General features: G+C 39.7%; 1 protein-coding gene across 1 annotated transcript in view; it reads right to left on the minus strand.

The window, feature by feature from the left end:
* Positions 1-20,794, minus strand: part of prkcaa (protein kinase C, alpha, a) — a 156,236-nt gene that overhangs the window by 18,353 nt on the left and 117,089 nt on the right. Inside the window, exons 9-14 of the mRNA XM_039814229.1 lie at positions 17,010-17,153; positions 16,692-16,865; positions 14,064-14,155; positions 13,676-13,738; positions 13,177-13,315; positions 1,854-1,934 (exon numbers count right to left, since the gene is read on the minus strand). Of these exons, the coding sequence (XP_039670163.1) occupies positions 1,854-1,934; positions 13,177-13,315; positions 13,676-13,738; positions 14,064-14,155; positions 16,692-16,865; positions 17,010-17,153 (693 nt within the window). The remainder of the gene's footprint in view (positions 1-1,853; positions 1,935-13,176; positions 13,316-13,675; positions 13,739-14,063; positions 14,156-16,691; positions 16,866-17,009; positions 17,154-20,794) is intronic.

The raw sequence follows: 20,794 nt of genomic DNA on the forward strand, positions 1-20,794 counted from the left end.
TTCCACTAGAATGGGATTTTAGGTTGATACTGAAACCTCTGCATTTAGCTGCATAGTAGGGCTGGGCAATATATCGATATTTTATCGATATTGTGATATGAGACTAGATATCGTCTTAGATTTCATCTTAAATTTTGGATATCGTTATAACGTTATATGGTAAGTTTAGTCTTTTTCTGGTTTTAAAGGCCGCGTACAGTACAGTAAAGTGATGTAATTTTCAGAACTTACCAGACTGTTCTAGCTGTTCTGTTATTTGCCTTTACCTCTAACTCAGTCATTATATCCACATTATTGATGATTATTTATCTAAAATATAATTGTAAAATATTTTGTTAAAACACCAACTGTCAACCCTACAATATTGTCACAATATCGACATTGAGGTATTTGGTCAATAATATCATGATATCTGATTTTCTCCATATGGCCCAGCTCTACTGCATAGTCATTATAAATAGCTAATGCTAGGCTAATCCGTGAGGTCACATTGATCCAATGTAGCCACCACATAGAGATTATTTAGATTCAGGCTAATGTTATGCTAGTTAAACAAACCTCAAAGTAACAGTGAAAAAGTGGGCTTCTCAAACGGGTTACTGATAACATACAGTATGTAAATAAGTAACAAGTGAGAAAAGTGAATGGCCTTAATTTGTGCACAAATGCATCTTTATAACATCTTCTTTATAACAATATTCACGCTACATCTCCCTGACTTGACTTGGACTACCTGTATCTGATTCCAAAAGAAGCTCTTCTTTACCAGCCAACACATTATTGATACGTTCACTTCAGTAAGTGAGAGTATTGTTTAGAATATCGACCCATGACCACTTGCAGCACACCGTGCTGTATCCAGGAATAAACAAAGAAACTGAAAAGGTAGTTTTTAGCAGGTCAGTGGTAACACAAAAAAATTGAAGGGGATTGTTAAATGCAGAGATATGAGAAATTTACTTTATTCAGTTTGGGCACAAATGAAGGCACTTAAAACAATACAAAAAGATACAGTAAGACTTAAAATGTGTTGCAACCAGAGTTGGCATTTTTGTGTTCTTTGGGCCCAGCTGGATATAACACACTAATTGGTACACATACAACAGAAAATGATTACATTAAAAAGACAGCAGGTTGTATTTGTATTATTAAAAAAAGTACTCCACCAATTTAGTATCGTACTCCTATAACAGTGTTGGACTCACGATGGACAGTTAAAATAAAAGAATCAAAATCGATGCAGCAGAACCAGAGATAGTGTCTTTTTTATTCCCAACATTCTTTTTCCTTGTGAAACATTGGTGCCTACATAACCCCCAATGCAACTCGACTGCTGACAGTTCAGTCAGAGGTGCTCGTAGTGGCAGCCTGAACAGCCTAAAGCCTGTATGTCAAGCATAGATGAGGGGCGGGCTACAGAGGTCTGGTAAGCTTCCAGTCTATGTAAAATTACAATCATAATCAAAGTCAAACAGCACAGGCAGTGTGAGCAAAACGGTTCTTCTGTTCAACCATAACTTTTGACCTGTAAGCTCTGCTGACTACATTCAAAGAGGGCGAAAGGTTACACCAAATAGGATATGGCCTATGACTGGAGAGGAGATGGAGGTGTTGTATGTACTATACAGTATATAGTTCAATGTTTACTATCAATGCTGCAGGGAAGGTCTTTAGGAAGCACCACCTGAGTACATTTAGGCCTATGTCGAGCCTTGCTGCTCAGGGGTAATGTAGGAATAATGTGGGTGTGAGCAGTCTGAGCAACCTTGTGTCTGTTTAAAGTTGTTGGAATAATCTGTAGCAGGCAATTACCTAAAAAGTACTGTGTGTGTTTATGTGTGTACACCACTCACCTGTCCTGCCAGCATTTCGTAAAGCAGAACTCCATATGCCCACCAGTCTACAGAGCGTCCATATGGCTGATATGCAATGATCTGTGGAGGAAGGAAAAGAAAAAGCTCAGAAGTTCAGCCTTACACAAACAATATGTCTCAATCATGTCAAAGATGTTTGAAATTCATTAGACAACATCGCAGTACTTTACTGAGTCTACAACTACACTAATCTGTTTACAAATGAGGGACTAGAAGAATGTGCTGTGTGTCAGTGTGAATGATGCAATGCATATTTTAAAATGTACAGAACTTGAATGCAATTATTCTTCTTTCTCAGGACCCAAACATAGGCATTCGTTTCATTGTGACATCTCATCCAGGTTCACTCAGACCGTGATGCATTTTTTAAAACTACTTTACGGAAAAAAAGCAAAGTATGTTACCACTTATACCACTATCATATTCATGCACTAATCCACTGAACTAGATCCCAACATGCATGTGATCTCTTTGGATCTGGAGATTATATGCAGCTAGTCACATGTCCTATACATATTTATGTACAGTATTCATCCACTACAAGTTTCATTACTTATCCTATATTCTGTTACTTCTGTCTGTCTGCACTAAAGTACATTTCATTTAGTCTTATTAAATCCAGCACACAATCTCCCACATATTATAACCTTAATCTTGATGTTCAGATCACATAGGTGAACGTGACTCTTCTTCTGTAAATCCATGACAGAACAATTTCAGAAAGTTTCAGCAATATACTCTATGGGCAATATACTCTCTAGAGCCTTATCTGCCATATAACAGCAGTTGGTGCAGCCATGTGCATATGTGCAATTCAGGCTCATATACAGCACACAAGCACATATGTTAAAACCAGGCAAGAGACATACAGGACAATATGGTGACCCACACACACACAAACATCTTTAGGTGTGTACCAGCATAGGGTACAGCTATATGGCCTTTGCTAAATAACGTCTGACCTCTGCTGCACAAATGCTGGGACATGGGACACTCCTCCAGCTTACTAACACACACACACACACACACACACACACACACACACACACACACACACACACACACACACACACACACACGTATGGACAACATACTGTATATGAATAAACAAAAACTTGCATGCAGATACACACAAACATATGAAGCATTCACACACGTGCCTACAGTAGATCAGTGTGAAATCAGATCCGTCCTGTATCGCTCTATAACCTTCACTGCTTATAAACACCTGTCCTCTGCCTTGCCCATAGGAGCCCACATACGCACACAAACACACACTCCGGCGGACAAACACACCAGCTCTGCACTCCACTGTCATGTCGCTGTCCTGAGGGTTGATGGAAGCCGGCTGAACACCCAGTACATCCACGTGTTTACCCTCATACACAAAGGCAAGCATGTGCCCAGACTTACTGTACATGCACATACACTAACGTGTCTTTGAATGTCACTCTGGCTGTGAGAGCAGAAATATTGTATATGGCACACATTTATTTGTCACAAGGTGTGTGATATGATCAGTTCTTCTTCAATACATAACATTTTGCTCTTTTTATTGTCTCTTGTATTTTCAGTTCAACATGAAGCTAGATACAAATATCTCCAAAATAAAAATACAATATACTGTATATACATTATAAAACATTTGTGTAATTTACTGTATAGAACAGACAGCAGGCAGTCGCTGACAGCCTGATGGAGGAACTATGGAAACAGTTGGAAGCATTGAAGAAAATGCTATACAGGTACACTTACCTAGAATGAAATATTAAATAAAAATGTTCGTATCTTAAATATGATCAATACCTGTGTAATCTTTTATCTGTTTATCAATAAAATCACTTAAATTATAGTTTATGTGTCATTGAATTTCTGAGTTTTTTTGGGAAGTTTCTATCACTACCTATTGTATTATTTCCATGATGTAAAAAAAGACCACAAGGCCAGGCTGAGAGTCAGTGAGATGCAGGAAGAGGAGCAGAGGAAGCAGGTGCAGCAAATCTTGTGGCAGTACACAAGTTAAGTAACTTTACCCACAACATGAAATATAAGCTGACGTCCTTTTAAAAATACGTATAATCCAAATAGGAGCATATGATAAAATATAAAAGGCTGATATCTCGCTTTTCGAAATATAGACATGAAGTTGACGCCTTACTCTTTTTCTTCCACAATTGCTGCAACCTGTTTATGTGCAGTAGTTAAAAATTCTGAATGCTATCTATCAATCATTTCATGCGTTTACTCTAATCATCTCCATTTCATCCTCACTGAAGCAGAACTGGAGGCCAGACTGAATGCCAGTGATTTGGAGGGCCAAGCAAATGCATGGAACAACTGCAGAAGGAAAGGAGAAAAAAAAAAAAAAAAAAAAAAAAAAAAAAAAAAAAAAAAAAATTTTTTTTTTTTTTTTCCCCCCTTTTTTTTTTTAACAACATGATTTATCTTTGACTGAATGGTTGAAGTCATTCAGTATTTATTCCCTCATTTTTAACAAATAGAGTTGAAGGCCAGACTGACAGAACTTGGAAATAAGCTCGGGAGGCGGACAAAGGAGTGAAGGCACTGCAGGCTGCTGATCGAGGAAAACGAACTACATTCATACTGCATGATTATGTATATGCATAATATATATTGAATAAAAAATAGAAGGACTTTTTTTTCGAAATGGAATTATCTGTGACTAAATATTTAATCTTCCAGATCTAGAAGCCAGCCTGAACGCCACTGATGTCCAGACAGAAACACAGAGAACTGGTGGCATACTTACAGGTGGAAATGAAAGGTACATATGATTATTGTATCAGTGTGATCAAATTGTTAGTAAAACAAGTGATTAAAGACCAACAGGCTAAAGAATGCTGATCAAAAAAATAAAAATAATAATAACAATAATACTTAAATCTCTCCGCTACTTATTCTATCATGCCATCCTACAGTTTGGTTTGAATCTGGTTAATAATTTGTTGCTATCTATCATTGTACTTTTTTTATTTGTTTTTTTATATTCTACTTATTCTAAGCTTTCCCTCATCCTTAATAAGCAGAACTGGTGGCCAGACTGAATGCCAGTGATTTGGATGGCTAAAACAGATGAATGGAACAACTACAGAATGACAGTAAAGGTAACACAACAAACAGGTCACTTATTAATACAGAGTAAGGTGGATTTCTTCTCACCTCAGATAATCTAATTTGACTTCATGACTTATTTTTGACTGAAAAAATCATGCATTATTAATTTGCTTTTTATTTTTTTTTACAAAAAGAGCTGGGGAATAAGTTTTGAGATGTGGACACAGATGTGAAGGCACTGCAGACTGCTGACCAAGGTCAATACATTTCTTTTTTTTTACTGCATGGGTATGTCCAATAATACACAACCATATATACAATATATTGTTTAAGAGATTATTTTGCTTTTTGAGTGGTAATATTAGAACATTGTATCTATGAAATGATTTTGATTTCATTCCTCTATTTAATGACCATTGATGAAGGCCAGACTGAACACCACTATTCAGGTAGGGACCCAAACAAACCTGGTGGCACAATAACAGGTGGAAATCAACGGTAACACTTGCAGAGATTAATGTATTTGTGCACTGACATTGTGAGTAAATACTGAGTAAACTATCCTGAATCAAAATACTCAAGATAGGGGTGTTGAAATCAAAATGTACTACCCTCATTTTAACGGTCAGAGTTAGAGTCCAGAATAGAGTCAAGAGTTTAGAGAAGGAGTGAGCTGCCCGGCTTGGAAACACAGAGATGGCAGTGGAGGCGCTGAAGACTGGGGTAAAGCGAGAAGGCTCAATTCGTATATGGTTATAAGATATTTAGTATTCTGTATGTAGACTGAGGGGTTACCCACTTGGCCCCCTGATGGAAAGGTCTATAAATCTTTCATGATGATACAGTGAAGGTAGCGGTAATTAGTGGTTTGTTAATGTTGTTTTGTCTGAAAAGGGATTAACAGACCAGTTACCACTGTGATTGGGCTGAAACTATACTATTTAATGCAATACATGAATGAAAGAAAACATGATGCAATTTTAAAATAAATCAACCTGATGCATTTTTAAAATAAATCAACTTACCCAAAGAATAAAATGCCATAATGTCCCCATGATATTCCTGACCAGTGACAGTCTTGTAGTAGAGGTTAATCCAGACTTCCCTCCATCTCATCTTGTTATATCATCTAATTTCACCATTAACTGAACTGGACTCATTTGTTTTCTTATTGTTTTCAATTTTCCAAAAACCCCTCCCTTGAACCAAAGGGTTGAAATCCAGGTTGTCAGCCAGTGAAAGTCTGACTGGAGAGCTGAATATCACCCTTGAATATGCACTGAGATAAGCGCAGGCCCTCAAGACAGCTGATCTAGGTAGGACTTTGGTGTTGGAAATTACATTTGATGATGAACGAGTAATTGGATCATTAGGGTGATTGAAACGCTAATGACTTCTCTGATTTTATTGCGATATAATAGCTGATTTAATGCAGGTTTTTCTCATTTCTTCCACTATATAGTTACAGTCCAGAGTAGAAGCCACTGAGAAAGAAAGAAATATGTACAGCTACCAGCTTTTATTTAAACACCCATTTACTGCCACAGGTAGTGTACTGTGAATCAATAGTGTATGTTTTCTAATCCCTAGTTCATACTGTTTTCTATCTCTTCCACTACTCCCACAGAGTTTGAAGCTAGACTGAATGCCTCTGAGATTCTGGGCTCGGAGATGAACACAAAGCTTGAAAAAACAAAGGTTGAGATGGAGGCGCTTAAAACAGCTGATCAAGGCAATCAAACTATATCCGCCGTCACTGATAACGGCTAATGGGGTAGTACTGCTACTTCAGAAAGGAGACCAGGTTGACGTGGTCCTGGGTCTGGGCAGACAGCCATCGCAACCTCTGAACTTTTACTGGATTCTGCTGTACAGTATGCCCAGTGATGTGTCCAAATCCAGTCTTAACTTGTGCAATTTGAATTAAATTCTTTGCAGACAATCATTAAAATAAAGCACAGAAATAGATCATTCGTTTCTGTATCATTTGTAGTGCAAATAACATTACATCATGCTATTTTCCTAAACAGATCCCAGTTATTTGCGGTTGATTTATTTATGGTCACTTTAGACATAACAATTCGCATCCAATCTGTAATCTGCAAATAAAATCAAATTAATCAATTCAAAGCTGTTGTTCTGATGTGTTTCCACTAACATTGTAACTTGTATGATTATCTCACTACATTCTGCGAGACATTGTCATAAACCCAAACAAATACATCACAGTATAAACACAATAAATTATGATTTCAAAAAGCAGTCACACAGCAGTGTTTCATCAGTGCTTTGACCCTTACAAAACATGAATGTGCTGATCTGTACAACATACAGCTTACGCATGGTACGTATTGATCTGTCAATGTGTATAGGCTCCTGGACATCATATACACATGAAACAGAATACGGTGCCTTAAAAAGGTGAGAGGTGCTAATATAAGCCTTAATGTTCTGCTTTCCTTAGTTCTTTGGTAAGAAGGCAGAAGGATGCAGTAGGGAAAAGCCCTCTTCCTTTATCTTGCCTCAGTGTTTATAATTAGCTTGAGCGTCTAAGACTCCATGGGGAGGGAAACCTCTGGGTGAAGTCCCTGAGCTTGCCTGTTTAAATCCACGCCGTCCTTCAGTGTGATCTGAATGCTGCCAATGAATTTAGCCATGTCTCTGAAGATAGTTTTTTACATTGCACTGCCACTGTTGAAATACTTCAATATGTGTAAGAAGGGGAGACTCCTTATCCATGTAAACTGAAACTAAAACAACCTTACTGGAAAACAAATATGCTCACTCGTTCTCTCTACTCACCTCTAAACAAAAATACAACAGATGCCATATCTTTAATGAAAATATGGCATCAAGTCAAGTTGTCAAGTTGTTTAATAAAGTCAAGTCAAGTCAAATTTATTCATACAGCACATTTAAAAACAAACCATGTTGACCAAAGTGCTGTACATACCAATGCAGCTAAATTCACAAAAAGAAGATACATGCACAAATAAACAGCTCATAGGCACCCCAAAACAGAAATCAGGAGGATATAAAAGTGTGTTTTGAGCCTGTAGTTAAAAGAGTCAATGGAGGAGACAGATAGAAAGATAGAAAGGGGCAGAGTGAAGGGCAGAGAGAGAGAGAGAGAGAGAGAGAGAAAAAAGAGAGAGAGAGAGAGAGATAGAGATAAAGTAAGAAAGGGAGAATCTGAGGACGAGAGTAAGACGGCGTAAAAAACAACAAGATCAGACACATTTTCTTCTCTAATGCTTTAGACACTAAGTTTAAAGTATTTAATAAATGCAAAGACTTACAAGCAACAGTATTGACATTCCCATCAGCTTCAGCTGTTTAGGGCTAATTAGCATGCCACCACTAATATGGTGAACATGGCAAACATTACCAGCTAAACATTGACTAGCTTTGTAGTAAATAGCAACACAAATTATCTTGCCTCGGTCATTAAAGCGAGCAGAGGAACAGATCAAGACAGCAAAACAAAAAAGAGACTTATTTATGTTCCCAAAATTAAAATAACATCTATAGATTCCAGAAATCAATAAAATAGTACTTATTTACTTTTGCATCCTCATGTTATTGTTACACATTCTGTCACAATCAGTTTTTTTGCCTAGCCGTCACTACTTGCTGTTGAGAAAGTAAAGAACGAAAGAGAGAGAGAGACTTAGAAGTCTGTGAGGGTGCGGCAAAAAGAACGAGAAATAGAAAGGAAAAGACAGAGAGGACAATTAGAGTTCAGCAGAAAGTGACTGGTTAGATCAGTTTCAGGCCATCGTGCACAGCGCTGGGCTAATGTGACGCTGCTGTGACTCGCTGCCCTTGCCACCCATCGCCTGTCTGCACCAACACCAGCGGACATTTACAGTTTCAGGCATGGTGACCTTCATGCTCTCAAACAGCATGTTGAGTCCAGATATTCCGTTTTTTTCACTTATTTAGTATGTATACAAATGTGTTAGCTTGTGCTGTTTGCATGAGACTGATAAATACATAAAATGCTCTTTGCTTCTGGTCGCGATTCCTTCCTTCCTGGTCGCGAGTGATGGAAAAAGACAAGCGTGACCTGCGCCTGACATTCCCTGCTCTCATCCTGTTTTATTTTTTACTTCAATGTATGAAAGCCTCTGGCCAGAGCTGCTCTGATTTACTGCAGTACAAACATGTATGTGTGCTTGCGTGCGTGCGTGCATTAACTTTATATATGATTCTGAATATTTTTTCTCTATAATATCTTGTTGAGTCAAACAGTCTGTGTTTGTGTGTGCGTGAATTTGTGCGTGTGCATTGCTGCAGACATTTCTCTCCTATCAGGCCTAATGCTACATGACAGATGTAGATCAGACTGCTGGCTATTCAAGGCTACTCTCCTCACCCCACACACACACACACACACACACACACACACACACACACACACACACACACACACACACACACACACACACACACACACACACACACAAACACACACACACACACACACACACACACACACACACAAAAAAAAAAAACAACACACACACACACACACACACACACACACACACACACACACAATCCGGTATTTTGTGTGGACTAGCCAGATCTTCCTTCGCATCGTTGTGGAGATAGGTCTGGCAATGCGAGACTACATCAAGATCAATACAAAGGATGTTTAAAGGTCCCATGACATGGTGCTCTTTGGATGCTTTTATATAGACCTTAGTGGTCCCTTAATACTGTATCTGAAGTCTCTTTCCCGAAATTCAGCCTTGGTGCAGAATTACAGCCACTAGAGCCAGTCCCACAATGAGCTTTCCTTAGGATGTGCCATTTTTGTGTCTCTAGCTATTGAGGAGGAGAGGGGGGGGGCAAGGTGGAGGGTGGGGGTGTGGCCTTGACCAATTGCCACTTTTCTCGTTTGAAAGCCATGATGTCTCTCTCCCATGGGTTGGCCAAATTCTCTGGGTGGGCAAAGCAGAGAAAGGGGAGGTAACCTTGCTCCTTATGACCTCATAAGGAGCAAGATACCAGATCGGCCCATCTGAGCTTTCATTTTCTCAAAGGCAGAGCAGGATACCCAGGGCTCGGTTTACACCTATTGCCATTTCAAGCCAATTGGGGACCATAGGCAGGCTGGGGGAACGCATATTAATGTTAAAAAACCTCATAAAGTGAAATTTTCATGCCATTGGACCTTTAAAAGATAAAGCATTTCTCTAATTACTGAATCCTTTAATAATCTGGCGGAGAAGTAAACTGCCATCCAAAGAGTTTTTTGTGGCTGCCAAATTGTTTCTCAACTCCCCCTGACTTTTTCTCACATCTAACTAAATTTTCCAAATACAGCTGAAGTGCTTTTGTTGGACTACTACTAGCGCTGATCTGAAAACACTGGTTTTAGTGCTCGGTAACTGGTGAAGAGTTTAGAATTGGAGCTGCCATTGCAAAAGCTTGTTGCCACAGGTGGTGACTCAGGGTTGAATACTTAGTCCTCAAACTTTGTGAGAATAAGGATCAGACGCAATCACTATTCAATAACAAAAATACTGCAGAATAACATCTCTGCATCTTAAAAAATCCTGAATTGTGTGCGTGGCCTCAAGAAACATAATTGGGTCTGATTTTAAATGTACCATTTAAAGTTATGAGCCAGTTCTGTCAAATCTGTATTATAAAGTCTAACAATAAAGTTATTATGCATACTACAAGTGTTGCTGGAGTTTTACAACTACATACTTTTTTCCCTTCTCCATGTAACTGGAAGTAGCTGAAGTTGTGCCAGAAATCCCTACTCTGCTTCTACAGTCCTGTATCATACCACATTAACACTTTGCGGAGGTACACCAGCTCAACAACAATATATTAAGCATCTTAAAAGCGCCCAACCCATAGTGGAGTGAACAGGAAAGTGGACACCCATGCCTCCTAATGCCCCACTCAGTGGGGACCAACTTGGGCTCAGAGGGAAATGGTCCATGTCGGACAGCTAAACATCCACAAATGTTCTTCTGAAATGCTGCACGGACCCATCATTAGGCCACTCTTTGTTATTTGAAGCCCTGCTTTCTTTGCTTCACTGTCCTGCTACTCTTGTCCCCTTCTGCTCTTTCCGTCACAGTTAATACCTTGTGTTGTCTTTGTATTCCCTTTCTGTTGTCTACCTTCTCTTCCTCACTATCTCTCTGTGTGACTGGCTATATAGGTCAGAGTAAACTCTGTGTGTGTGTGTGTGTGTGTGTGTGTGTGTGTGTGTGTGTGTGTGTGTGTGTGTGACTAGACAAAGAAACATTACTGCATTCTGTCACATGTGTGCTGACAACCAGGGGACCCACCGGTACACTGTACTGTACTCCCTCATGGAGTTATGAACATGTGGGTAGGTGTGTGAGAAAGAGAAGTGTGAAAATATTTCTCACACATACTGTGATTGTGATACAGACATGAACAAACCCACAGACACAGTTATATTTCAGTGATCTCACTACAGCAGCGCATATACTGTAAACCCAAACATAAAATATACTGCATTAGAGTTCTCCTTATTTAGGCTGGCAGGTGCTCCCCACCTGTGGTGTCCATATTGGTGGTTCTCAACTCTTTGTAAACTATGGCTGGATCCAAATAATAATAAACCCATTTTCCTTTCTAACAACTAACCCTTAACTTACATAATGCAGGCCAAACATATCCAATCAGAAAGGTGGAGAAACCTAAATTAAATTCCTTCAACTTGTCAATGTAGCATTTAATACATGTTTTTAAATTTCAGAGATGGACCAAAGGCCTTTGAGAAAACTCTGCAAATGTAGTTGTTAATGACTGATATGAAATCTCTCCTGGTCCTTATGTCAGACGTGATTTGAGGAGCACTTCCCCTTGATTATCTCTGAAAATGTCACCACTGTAACCCAATTCTTAAGGTCATCCTCCACTTAGGAGTGATTTTGAGTGTGTGTTCAAGTGTGTGCATGATTGGGTTTGTGTGTGTGTGTGTGTGTATTGAAAGAATGCATCCATACAGCTATATCTGTGTATGCATACTTGTGTGCATGTAATGCTGCCATGCATGTGACATCATGTGTGTGACTTAGCATCAAGTGGCTCACAGTGCTATGGAAACCGTAGGCGCTCCCAACCCCTGCTGTATCATCCCTGGCTGGCGCATTAGTATCAGCCTGGCTCGGAACGGTCACAGCATGTTCACCCTGCGTCCGTTGGGCGGAATTAACCTTCCAGTCTGTCAGAGGGGGTTTGTAGAGGGAATCAATAACCCAGCCCACCATTAAATAGAAGCCAACTAAGTGATAATGGCTGGAGAGTTGGAAAACCAAATCAGGTTTTGTAGAGTGTTTTTGTAGAGTGTTGATACCCAGCAAAGTAAGGTAGTTCCAGTTTGATAATGGCACTGAAACATGTATCATATTGGAAATTGTATTGAAATATTTCCAAAGATCAACAATGTCAACAATCCAGTCAGTCAACTGGCACCTCTTGCCATGAGTGAGGGCAGGCTCAGTCCCCATTCACTATGAGTAGATCCAGTCTAATTAATACACAGTTGCTACATCAGTTGACACAATTGCCACTGAAAGTGTAAATAAATGGGCATACAATGTTAATGCTGCATGTGAATGTGCAGGACTGATATACTTAATCATCTTTTGGACCAACCTTTTCAACTGTTCAAAACAGGAAAATGCCCATTACAGTAGTTAGGATTCCTATTGCTGTGAGATGAAGGACAAAAACAAGCAGGTATCTAGGTATCTGTTTTGGCAAAAAGTCAGCAATCATGATCACAAATGTCAAGGTGAAATTGTCAAGTCAAGTGGATTTGTCGTAAATTATTTCAGAATTTAATTATTGTAGAAACTGATCAGAAACAACATTCTGATAAAATAGACCCCAACTTGCATGTTTGGGTTAAGTTTGGACTTGCCAGCGGAAACACTGAGCGTCTGACTGGAATGCACAAATCATGACACGATTGTGTGTGTGTGTGTGTGTGTGTGTGTGTGTGTGTGTGTGTGTGTGTGTGTGTGTGTGTGTGTGTGTGTGTGTGTGTGTGTGTGTGTGTGTGTGTGTGTGTGCGCGCGGCGCACGCACGTGTGTGTCTTTCCTGAGGCAGTGACCTTAATCTGGAGCACAAGGGTGACACAGGCTCAGACCAGACAGCGACAGCAATGACCTCATGCATCAAAACATGCACGTGCACACATCTCTCCATGTTCAGCCTTACCTCTGGGGCTATGTAGTCTGGAGTGCCACAGAAGGTGCGTGTGGTCACTCCTTCTGCCATGTTCTCTTTACACATGCCAAAGTCAGCAATCTTAATGTGTCCCTCGGAGTCCAGCATCACATTGTCCAACTTCAGATCCCTGAAGAAGCACACCGGTATTCAAAACATCCTTGAAGATGTTGACTTTTCTTTTAGAATGTGTCAATAATATCACTGCCAATCCTAGATACTTTTAATTCATATACAATTTATTACAAACAAACCCCAGTTGCTGCTGCTGGGTGTTTTCAAGGCCTATAAAACATTGGTTGTTGATGTTATTATAGGATATAAAATGTTATTATAGGATGACTCTGTACTGCATGCTATTTATTGCAGAAAAAGACATTTATTATATCACAAAAATTCTGATCATTACTTTAAATGCAGCCACAAAATTTAAAGAGCAGCGTGCACTGTGTTTATGTTGTGTTACCTGTTTAAACTTGTTAATGCTCACCTGTAGATGACTCCTTTAATGTGCAGGAAGAAGAGACCTACAGCGATCTCTGCTGCATAGAACCTGCAATAACAACCACACATTTACAAACTTAAAACTTAACCTTCATTTGCAGAACACTTATTTATTCCAATTCTATCATATATATCATCCTTATATACATGTACATAAAGATACATACTGTATATACATTGCTGCAGTAAAAATGCAGCATGCATGTAAGAAGTTTACTTTTTTTTTACCTTGGTAGCAATATACAAAGATGTTTGAGAAAACTAAAATAATAATCATCTTAAACTAAAATTAACACAGGAAGTCTATTTGACAGTAGAAATGATTCACTCTACAGTGGGATTACACCAGTTGCTAGTAAGTTGATATGTCTTACACTGCCTGAGGTTCCTTGAACTTGCCCACTTGTTGGATATGGTACATGAGGTCTCCCCCATTCACATACTCCATAACAAAGTACAGACGGTCCTGTGGTCATAGAGATAGAAGGAATAGGAGAGAGGGTTTAGGGGTAGATGGGGCATGGGGAGGGTAGGGAGAGAACAATATGCAACATCATTTTGCGCAAACAAACAGTAAAGTTCCACAAAAGCTGTGATTTACACAACATTTCTATTCACTGATGGAGCTTTAAATAGAAAGATACGGCTCAGTGTTGCAGCCTCCCCTAACCTTGCTGTCTGGTCATTCCATCGTTCCTGCTACACTTTCCATGACAAGGTGACCTAAAAAGCCCACAACAAAAGCGCTTCATGGAAAAAGAAAACACTAAAAACAGACATCTGTCAGGAGACATTATCTTTGTCTTATAGTGCTGGTCCCTTACTGCCAATGACAAGTTTGGCCTGACCCTGGTTTTGCAGTGTTTGACAGTCCATTACTAACAAAACACACTTCCATCAGGTTTGAAAAAGCAGATCTGACTCTGGACTTGTGAAAGCTCCGACCCTCATGGCACTATGATGACAGCCCCCAGAGCAAAATGCACAATGCACCTTCTCTAAATCTCTGTAAACTCTCACATTCAACTTTTCTGTAGTCTTTAGTATCGTAGACGTGGTGTTGTTCACTCAATAATGTGTCACAAAAGATCCTTCAGCTAGATTTCACCCGAATGGATGCTGCTCAGCAAAACAGATGCAAAACATAACTTGTATATTTCAGCAAACTATGCTAAAATGTCAACTGTCAATGTCAAGACACCTGACTGGGGATGCTAAAATGTTTTCTCTGTGTGATGTTTAAATCATGAGCCCAACTTTACACATTTGATGTCCACATGCTGTGGTGCCGTTTAGGGATACATTATTTGTGTGTATGTGTGTGCATCTTCATGAATATGCTATGAATGATGCCATGCTGCGTCTCTTCCTATATCTATATGTCTGCCTGCTGGTGCTACAGCTCTAATCAGCTGTTATAGTTCAGCTCGTCCTCTCTGAGAAATCTAATTCCAAATAGACGTTCATTTTGCATTCACAGCAAAACAATGGCTGGGTAGCTTAGATAGTATAGCTATGGTAGATAGATACTAAGAGGCATTCTGAGTAGGTAAAAAGATGATTTCTTTCACATCTATTACATCAATACTTAAATGTAATTGAAGAGTGGGGCATGAAAAATTCACATGGCTACCATTTGTATATCTTCATTGGGTTAAAAAAATGCAATATCTCAAAAGGTCCTCGCATCAAAGTTACCAATCCCTCCCTTTAAGTTGCCTACCATCCTTCCAAAACAACATTTTACAATTTCATCAAACGTCTACATTTACTAATTCAACTTGATTTGTCTTAAATGCAACAGATTTTCCCCCAAACTTGTTGTTCCTGTCCCATTTACGTCTGCGTTATATCAAACCCTTGACAGTTTGTGTTGTTCCTGCTACCGCTACAACAACTACCACTATGACTACTGCTACAGTGAAACTACTATTACTACCAATACTACTCCAGTTGTTGTTAAAGGAGCACTGTACTAATGTCACATATAGAGCTCAGTGTACTAATAATGGGGAGTCATCCTGTAAAAACAGTAGTATAATGTTTTCTGAGGCTATGGAGGACCTTTGTCAAATGTGAGAAATAACCCTGATGATGTCACTAGGGTTATCTCAGCTTGGGCTTGGAGAATACACATTTTTTAGGGAGGCAGGGAAGGTTGTTGTTTAGACGTTATCAAGTTACATTAAAGGAAATGTAGGATCCAGTGTTTTAATTCTAGGGATTAAAAGTCAGGATTTCTCAGCCTTCACTCCACCATTTTAAAAACTCTCTCTCTAAAAAGTCCCCCAACTTTATGGAGGTGCAATACTGAATCCCTAGGGTCATTCCATTGCCAAATTTGACCTGAGTAATATTTCCATTTCTGGGTAGTTGTAAAAGCAGAGCAGTATGAGATATATTTCTATGATTTTGTAAACATACATGGCAGAAACTAAGATTTTGTACACGTGTGTGAGTGTATGAGCGTGATAAGTCTGCATCTGTGTCCGTTTTTATATAAGCAAGCACAATACACTTCTAAGGCTCAAGTGTGTGTGTGTGTGTGTGTGTGTGTGTGTGTGTGTGTGTGTGTGTGTGTGTGTGTGTGTGTGTGTGTGTATGTGTGTGTGTGTGTGTGTGTGTGTGTGTGTGTGTGTGTGTGTGTGTGTGTGTGTGTGTGTGTGTGTGTGTGTGTGTGTGTGTGATACACATATTTATACAGTATGTGCTTTCAGGCTGTGTGGTCTGGTTTTAACATGACTCAAAGTCAATACACACGTGTATGCATGCACAGACACATGCTTTTGTATACACACGCACAAATCTCAGCCTTCTAATTAGGGTTTGTTTGTTTCCCCTTCTCTCTCTCTTTTTTTTTTTTATTCATTTTTGTTAAATTGTACTTACATACACGTCCTCTACTGCTCTCTGCAACACTTTATGACTGAGCTGTTTATGATTTAATCCGACCTGACCTGGAGTGACTTGTCCTGATGCGTGTCCAGGAGCATTTTACCTACCACAGTCTGGAAGCACGAGTGGAGGTGTGTGAGGAAGGGCGGCTTGTCCTGTTGGGCCAGGACTCTCTTCTCCACCATGGTACATTCCACATCATCATCTTGGATCACCACATCCTTCTTCAGGATCTTTATTGCAAACAGCTCTTCAGTGGCCTTCATCTCTGCCAGCATGACCTGAGGAAAGGAAGGTAGGAAAAGATCACTTCTATGTATAACCTATTTTTTTCTTACTCGTTTAGCTCTTGTGCTGTCTGTTACCAGTGACACTATGAGCTCCACTTTTATTATTTATTTTTGAGCTGATCACAGCTGCCTCACCTTGCCGAAGCTCCCTTTCCCCAGCACAGCCAGGAAGGAGAAGTCGCTGAGTTTGACGTGGTCCAAGCTGTTGTAAGGCAGCTGGCTGGATTGGCTGTCGTCTGTCTCGGTAATCACCTTCTTACCTGGGCCTAGCTTGGCTTTCTGCACTCAGGGAACAAAGGGTTGTGTGTAAGAAATACACATTTTCTAAAGCAACAGCAGCAGCTTTGATTAACACACACAACATAAAGCTTCACGGTGTTGTTCAGACAAAATGACTAGTTCCTGAATTCCTAAAAGGTGGACCTTGTTTTGTTATATGAATAAAATGAATTAATACTGAACCAATGACAAACTTAAACAAAGCTTCTTTAGAAATGACATGTGACAAACACTTACAGGCCAACACATCCAATTTCCCTGTTTGTTTTTTAACTCACATTAATTTGCTCACTCACAGCCCCAATTCACATATTGATTGAAGCAGAATTCCAAAATTAATGGAGTGAAATGAGACTGTGGTGCCATCGTTGAGCAGATCCACACAAAAATGGCTCCATACAAACAGATACAATGTAATAAAGTGTACTGAATTGCAGCAAACAAAAGGATACATTGGCATGTCTTTATTTCATCTTCTCAAATTATTGACCAATAAATAGCAAAAGCTGTGACCCAGCCTTCTTAAAATATATACAATATATTAACAAGTAATTCTTATTTAAATTAAAAAATTAAAAAAAAACTCAGTACTGGTTGGCTTAAAGGAGGAAAAGTGAGAATGATGACAAACTATTACAGTAAGTAAAAGTACCAAAAACTTTTTGCAGAGAAAATAAAAAACTAAATAACTAAAAGAAATATGTTTCTTTATTGAGGATCAAAAGAAGTAATGAGGACATGCTTGAAACCTCTTGCATTAAAACATCAATAAATGTATGTTTAGTGGACATTTTTATCTTGTGATTGCATCCTTGACATATTTTGAATTTAAGCACCTGCATAACTGGAAACAGGCTCAACATTATTTTTAACCACTACATCTCTTACATCTAATTGTGTGGTAAAGGCAAAGGCTAAAAAAGCTATTTCAAATGTTGACATCAAACCTCACAACTGCACTGATGATTTCTTCTCTAGGAGAGTTGCATGGCTGCTAGAGTAATACTAATAATACCACATGTATGTCTGGTCCAGACAACAATCTCTCATGTTCACTAGTACAGTACTTTTATGGCCTTCCTTCATGCCAAAGTCATGCATAATCTCCCAGTATGCAAGATGCACCAAGATGAAAACTACAGTGCATTATGATGAAAAATACACAACTCCATGGCAGTCTGAATGCTAAACAACTATCAAATACAATATTATTTTTCATACTTTTTTGTACCTCTCTGCAGACAACCAACACAACCAATATCACAATGTCCAGTATTCACACTCATCCAAGGCCAAACACAGAATCCAAACTCATGCTGATCCTCGACACCAAAAGTGTAATTTACACCCACATGCTACACAGAGTTTAGCTTTAGCAAGGATTATGTTTCTTTCTTTTTTGTGCACTGTCATCCTGCTGTACCTTCACTAGATTGTAAGCAAATGAAGGTCACTTTAGCATTTACTACACTACATGGTGACAACAATCTCTGACTGTTTCATACAAAATATTGTATAAAAGAAATCTCTGATGAAGACCAACATAAGTTGAGCGGAAAAATCCTTTAAGTGATGAAAATTAAGTGATGCCTAATGGCGTTTTTCCATTACATGATACCTGCTTGACTCGCCTCGACTCTACTCGCCTTTTTTGGTTTTCCATTACAAAAAAAAGTCCCTGGTACCTGCTAAAAGGTGACGTGAAAATCTGCAGACTACTGATTGGTCAGAGAAAATCCTCACTAATCACTGCGCCATCATTGCTAGCGACAGACGAGGGTCTCCTGAACAAAACCGCCATTTTTAAATAGTTTAGCCAGCTGTGTTTTTTTTTTGCTGCCTCCAGCTTCATTTGAAACAAAATTTGTCTTCTGGCTGTGGCAACAGCCACATGCTGAGAGTCAAAAACAACACACCTCCGACGTTCTGTGTGTGTGTCGCGTTAGGTCACGGCAGTTTCCTGCGGTGTCGCTATGACGACCAGCCACGCCTCAGGCTCAAGTGGGTAAGCGAGCGTCCACAAACCGTAGCTCCTATGGAGCCATTTTGTTGGTAACAAGCCATCACCTGCCGTTAGCATCCCACTGACAGCGAATAACATTACATCTGAAGCGTTTAAAGACTTTATTTGTCCATTGTTCATTTCTAAAGAAACTCGAAACACTGCTCCATTACCATGTATCTCACGTTATGGCTCCGTAGGAGACGTTTTTGTAAAAATAGGCTAACAATTGTGTCATAACCACGCGACTTACTGTCGCACAGTAGAGGAATTACCGTACAGTAGAGGAGAAGCTCGCAGGCAGTTTCGACTCACATTAGCTGTTTAAGTTTAATTACTAATGTTAACTAGCATTTTAGTTAACATAGGCACAGGCTAATTATTGCTATCTCCTTACATATGCCTACGCTCTCAGGGCCTGATTTACTAACACTAGCGCAGTTTGCGCTGCGTCTGTTTATGCGAGTTCGGTAATAGCGCACGCTACGCTTCCACATTTTGCGTAGTATTTATCAACCCTGACACCCATCAGGCAATCAGCGTCTTTCTCCGCCCACTATACCGTAAATTGCGCTGTAGCAAAGCGGTACTTGTGCTATGATATGGCTGAGTGCAGACTGCGATATTCCCACTGCTGATATTATGACTGTTTGAAATGATCCTGATGCCAATATTTGTAATGTAGCGAGGAGTTTAACAACTGGTGGAATGGGATGTGAACGCTGAGTGGGAGATTCAATTTCATCTTTGATTTCTTCCAGTAACTCTAATATTGCATGGCTGCTTGATCTGTAACGCTAAATGATGTTGTGTTCACTGACAAAGTGTGATTCTTGTGTTTAAAAATATTTTCAGCCTCGCCTATGTCTTCGTCTTGCTCAAATTACTGTTGCCATTTCACCAACGTCATAAAGGTCTACGAGGAAACTCGATTGCGGCTGGTTTAGACCTGCTTTTAAGAGGCGGAGAATTTCCCCCGCAGAATAGAGGCGCGCTCTTACTGACAGTCTTTGTAAATACCACGGAATATATAATTAGGTGCACTTTGCGCTTATCCTCCCACCTTTTTGGGTGGAACTCCCACTTTCCCCACGACCCTCCCACGAACGCATATTGAAAGCGCAACTTGTCTCTTCTCGCTCATGTGGCAGACAATCTGCGATTCTACCCAAGCCCTGTTTGTAAATATGCCGCATCGGATACGTCCGTCTTTGCGACCAATTAGCGCCTGGAAACAGGCGCAAACGGCTTGATAAATCTAGCCCTCAGTCTCTGCAACATTGGGAATGATTGAGATTTCTCTTGGCACAGCTCCCAGAAGACTTCCAACTTTCAGACAGGTTGCTCACGTCACATCTACGTCGTCAAGCTCAGTTTGAGGCTGCACAGTAACGCTCAGCCATCACCGGAAAAGTGCTTCTAATTCACGTCACTGGTCTCAGTCCAGAGCAACGGGACTGAGACCAAGACTGAGATCTTTAACTGTCTATGCTCAGGCTAAATCTGCAATGGAAAATGGAGGACAGGGCACCACGGCCGAGTCGAGTCGAGCCGAGTAGAGTAGAGCAGGTACCATGTAATGGAAAAACACCATAAAATGGGTGATATCCAACTAATATCATAACTTCCTTGATTTATC

The sequence above is a fragment of the Perca fluviatilis genome, chromosome 1 (assembly GCF_010015445.1).
Source record: "Perca fluviatilis chromosome 1, GENO_Pfluv_1.0, whole genome shotgun sequence".
Taxonomy (NCBI): Eukaryota; Metazoa; Chordata; class Actinopteri; order Perciformes; family Percidae; genus Perca; species Perca fluviatilis.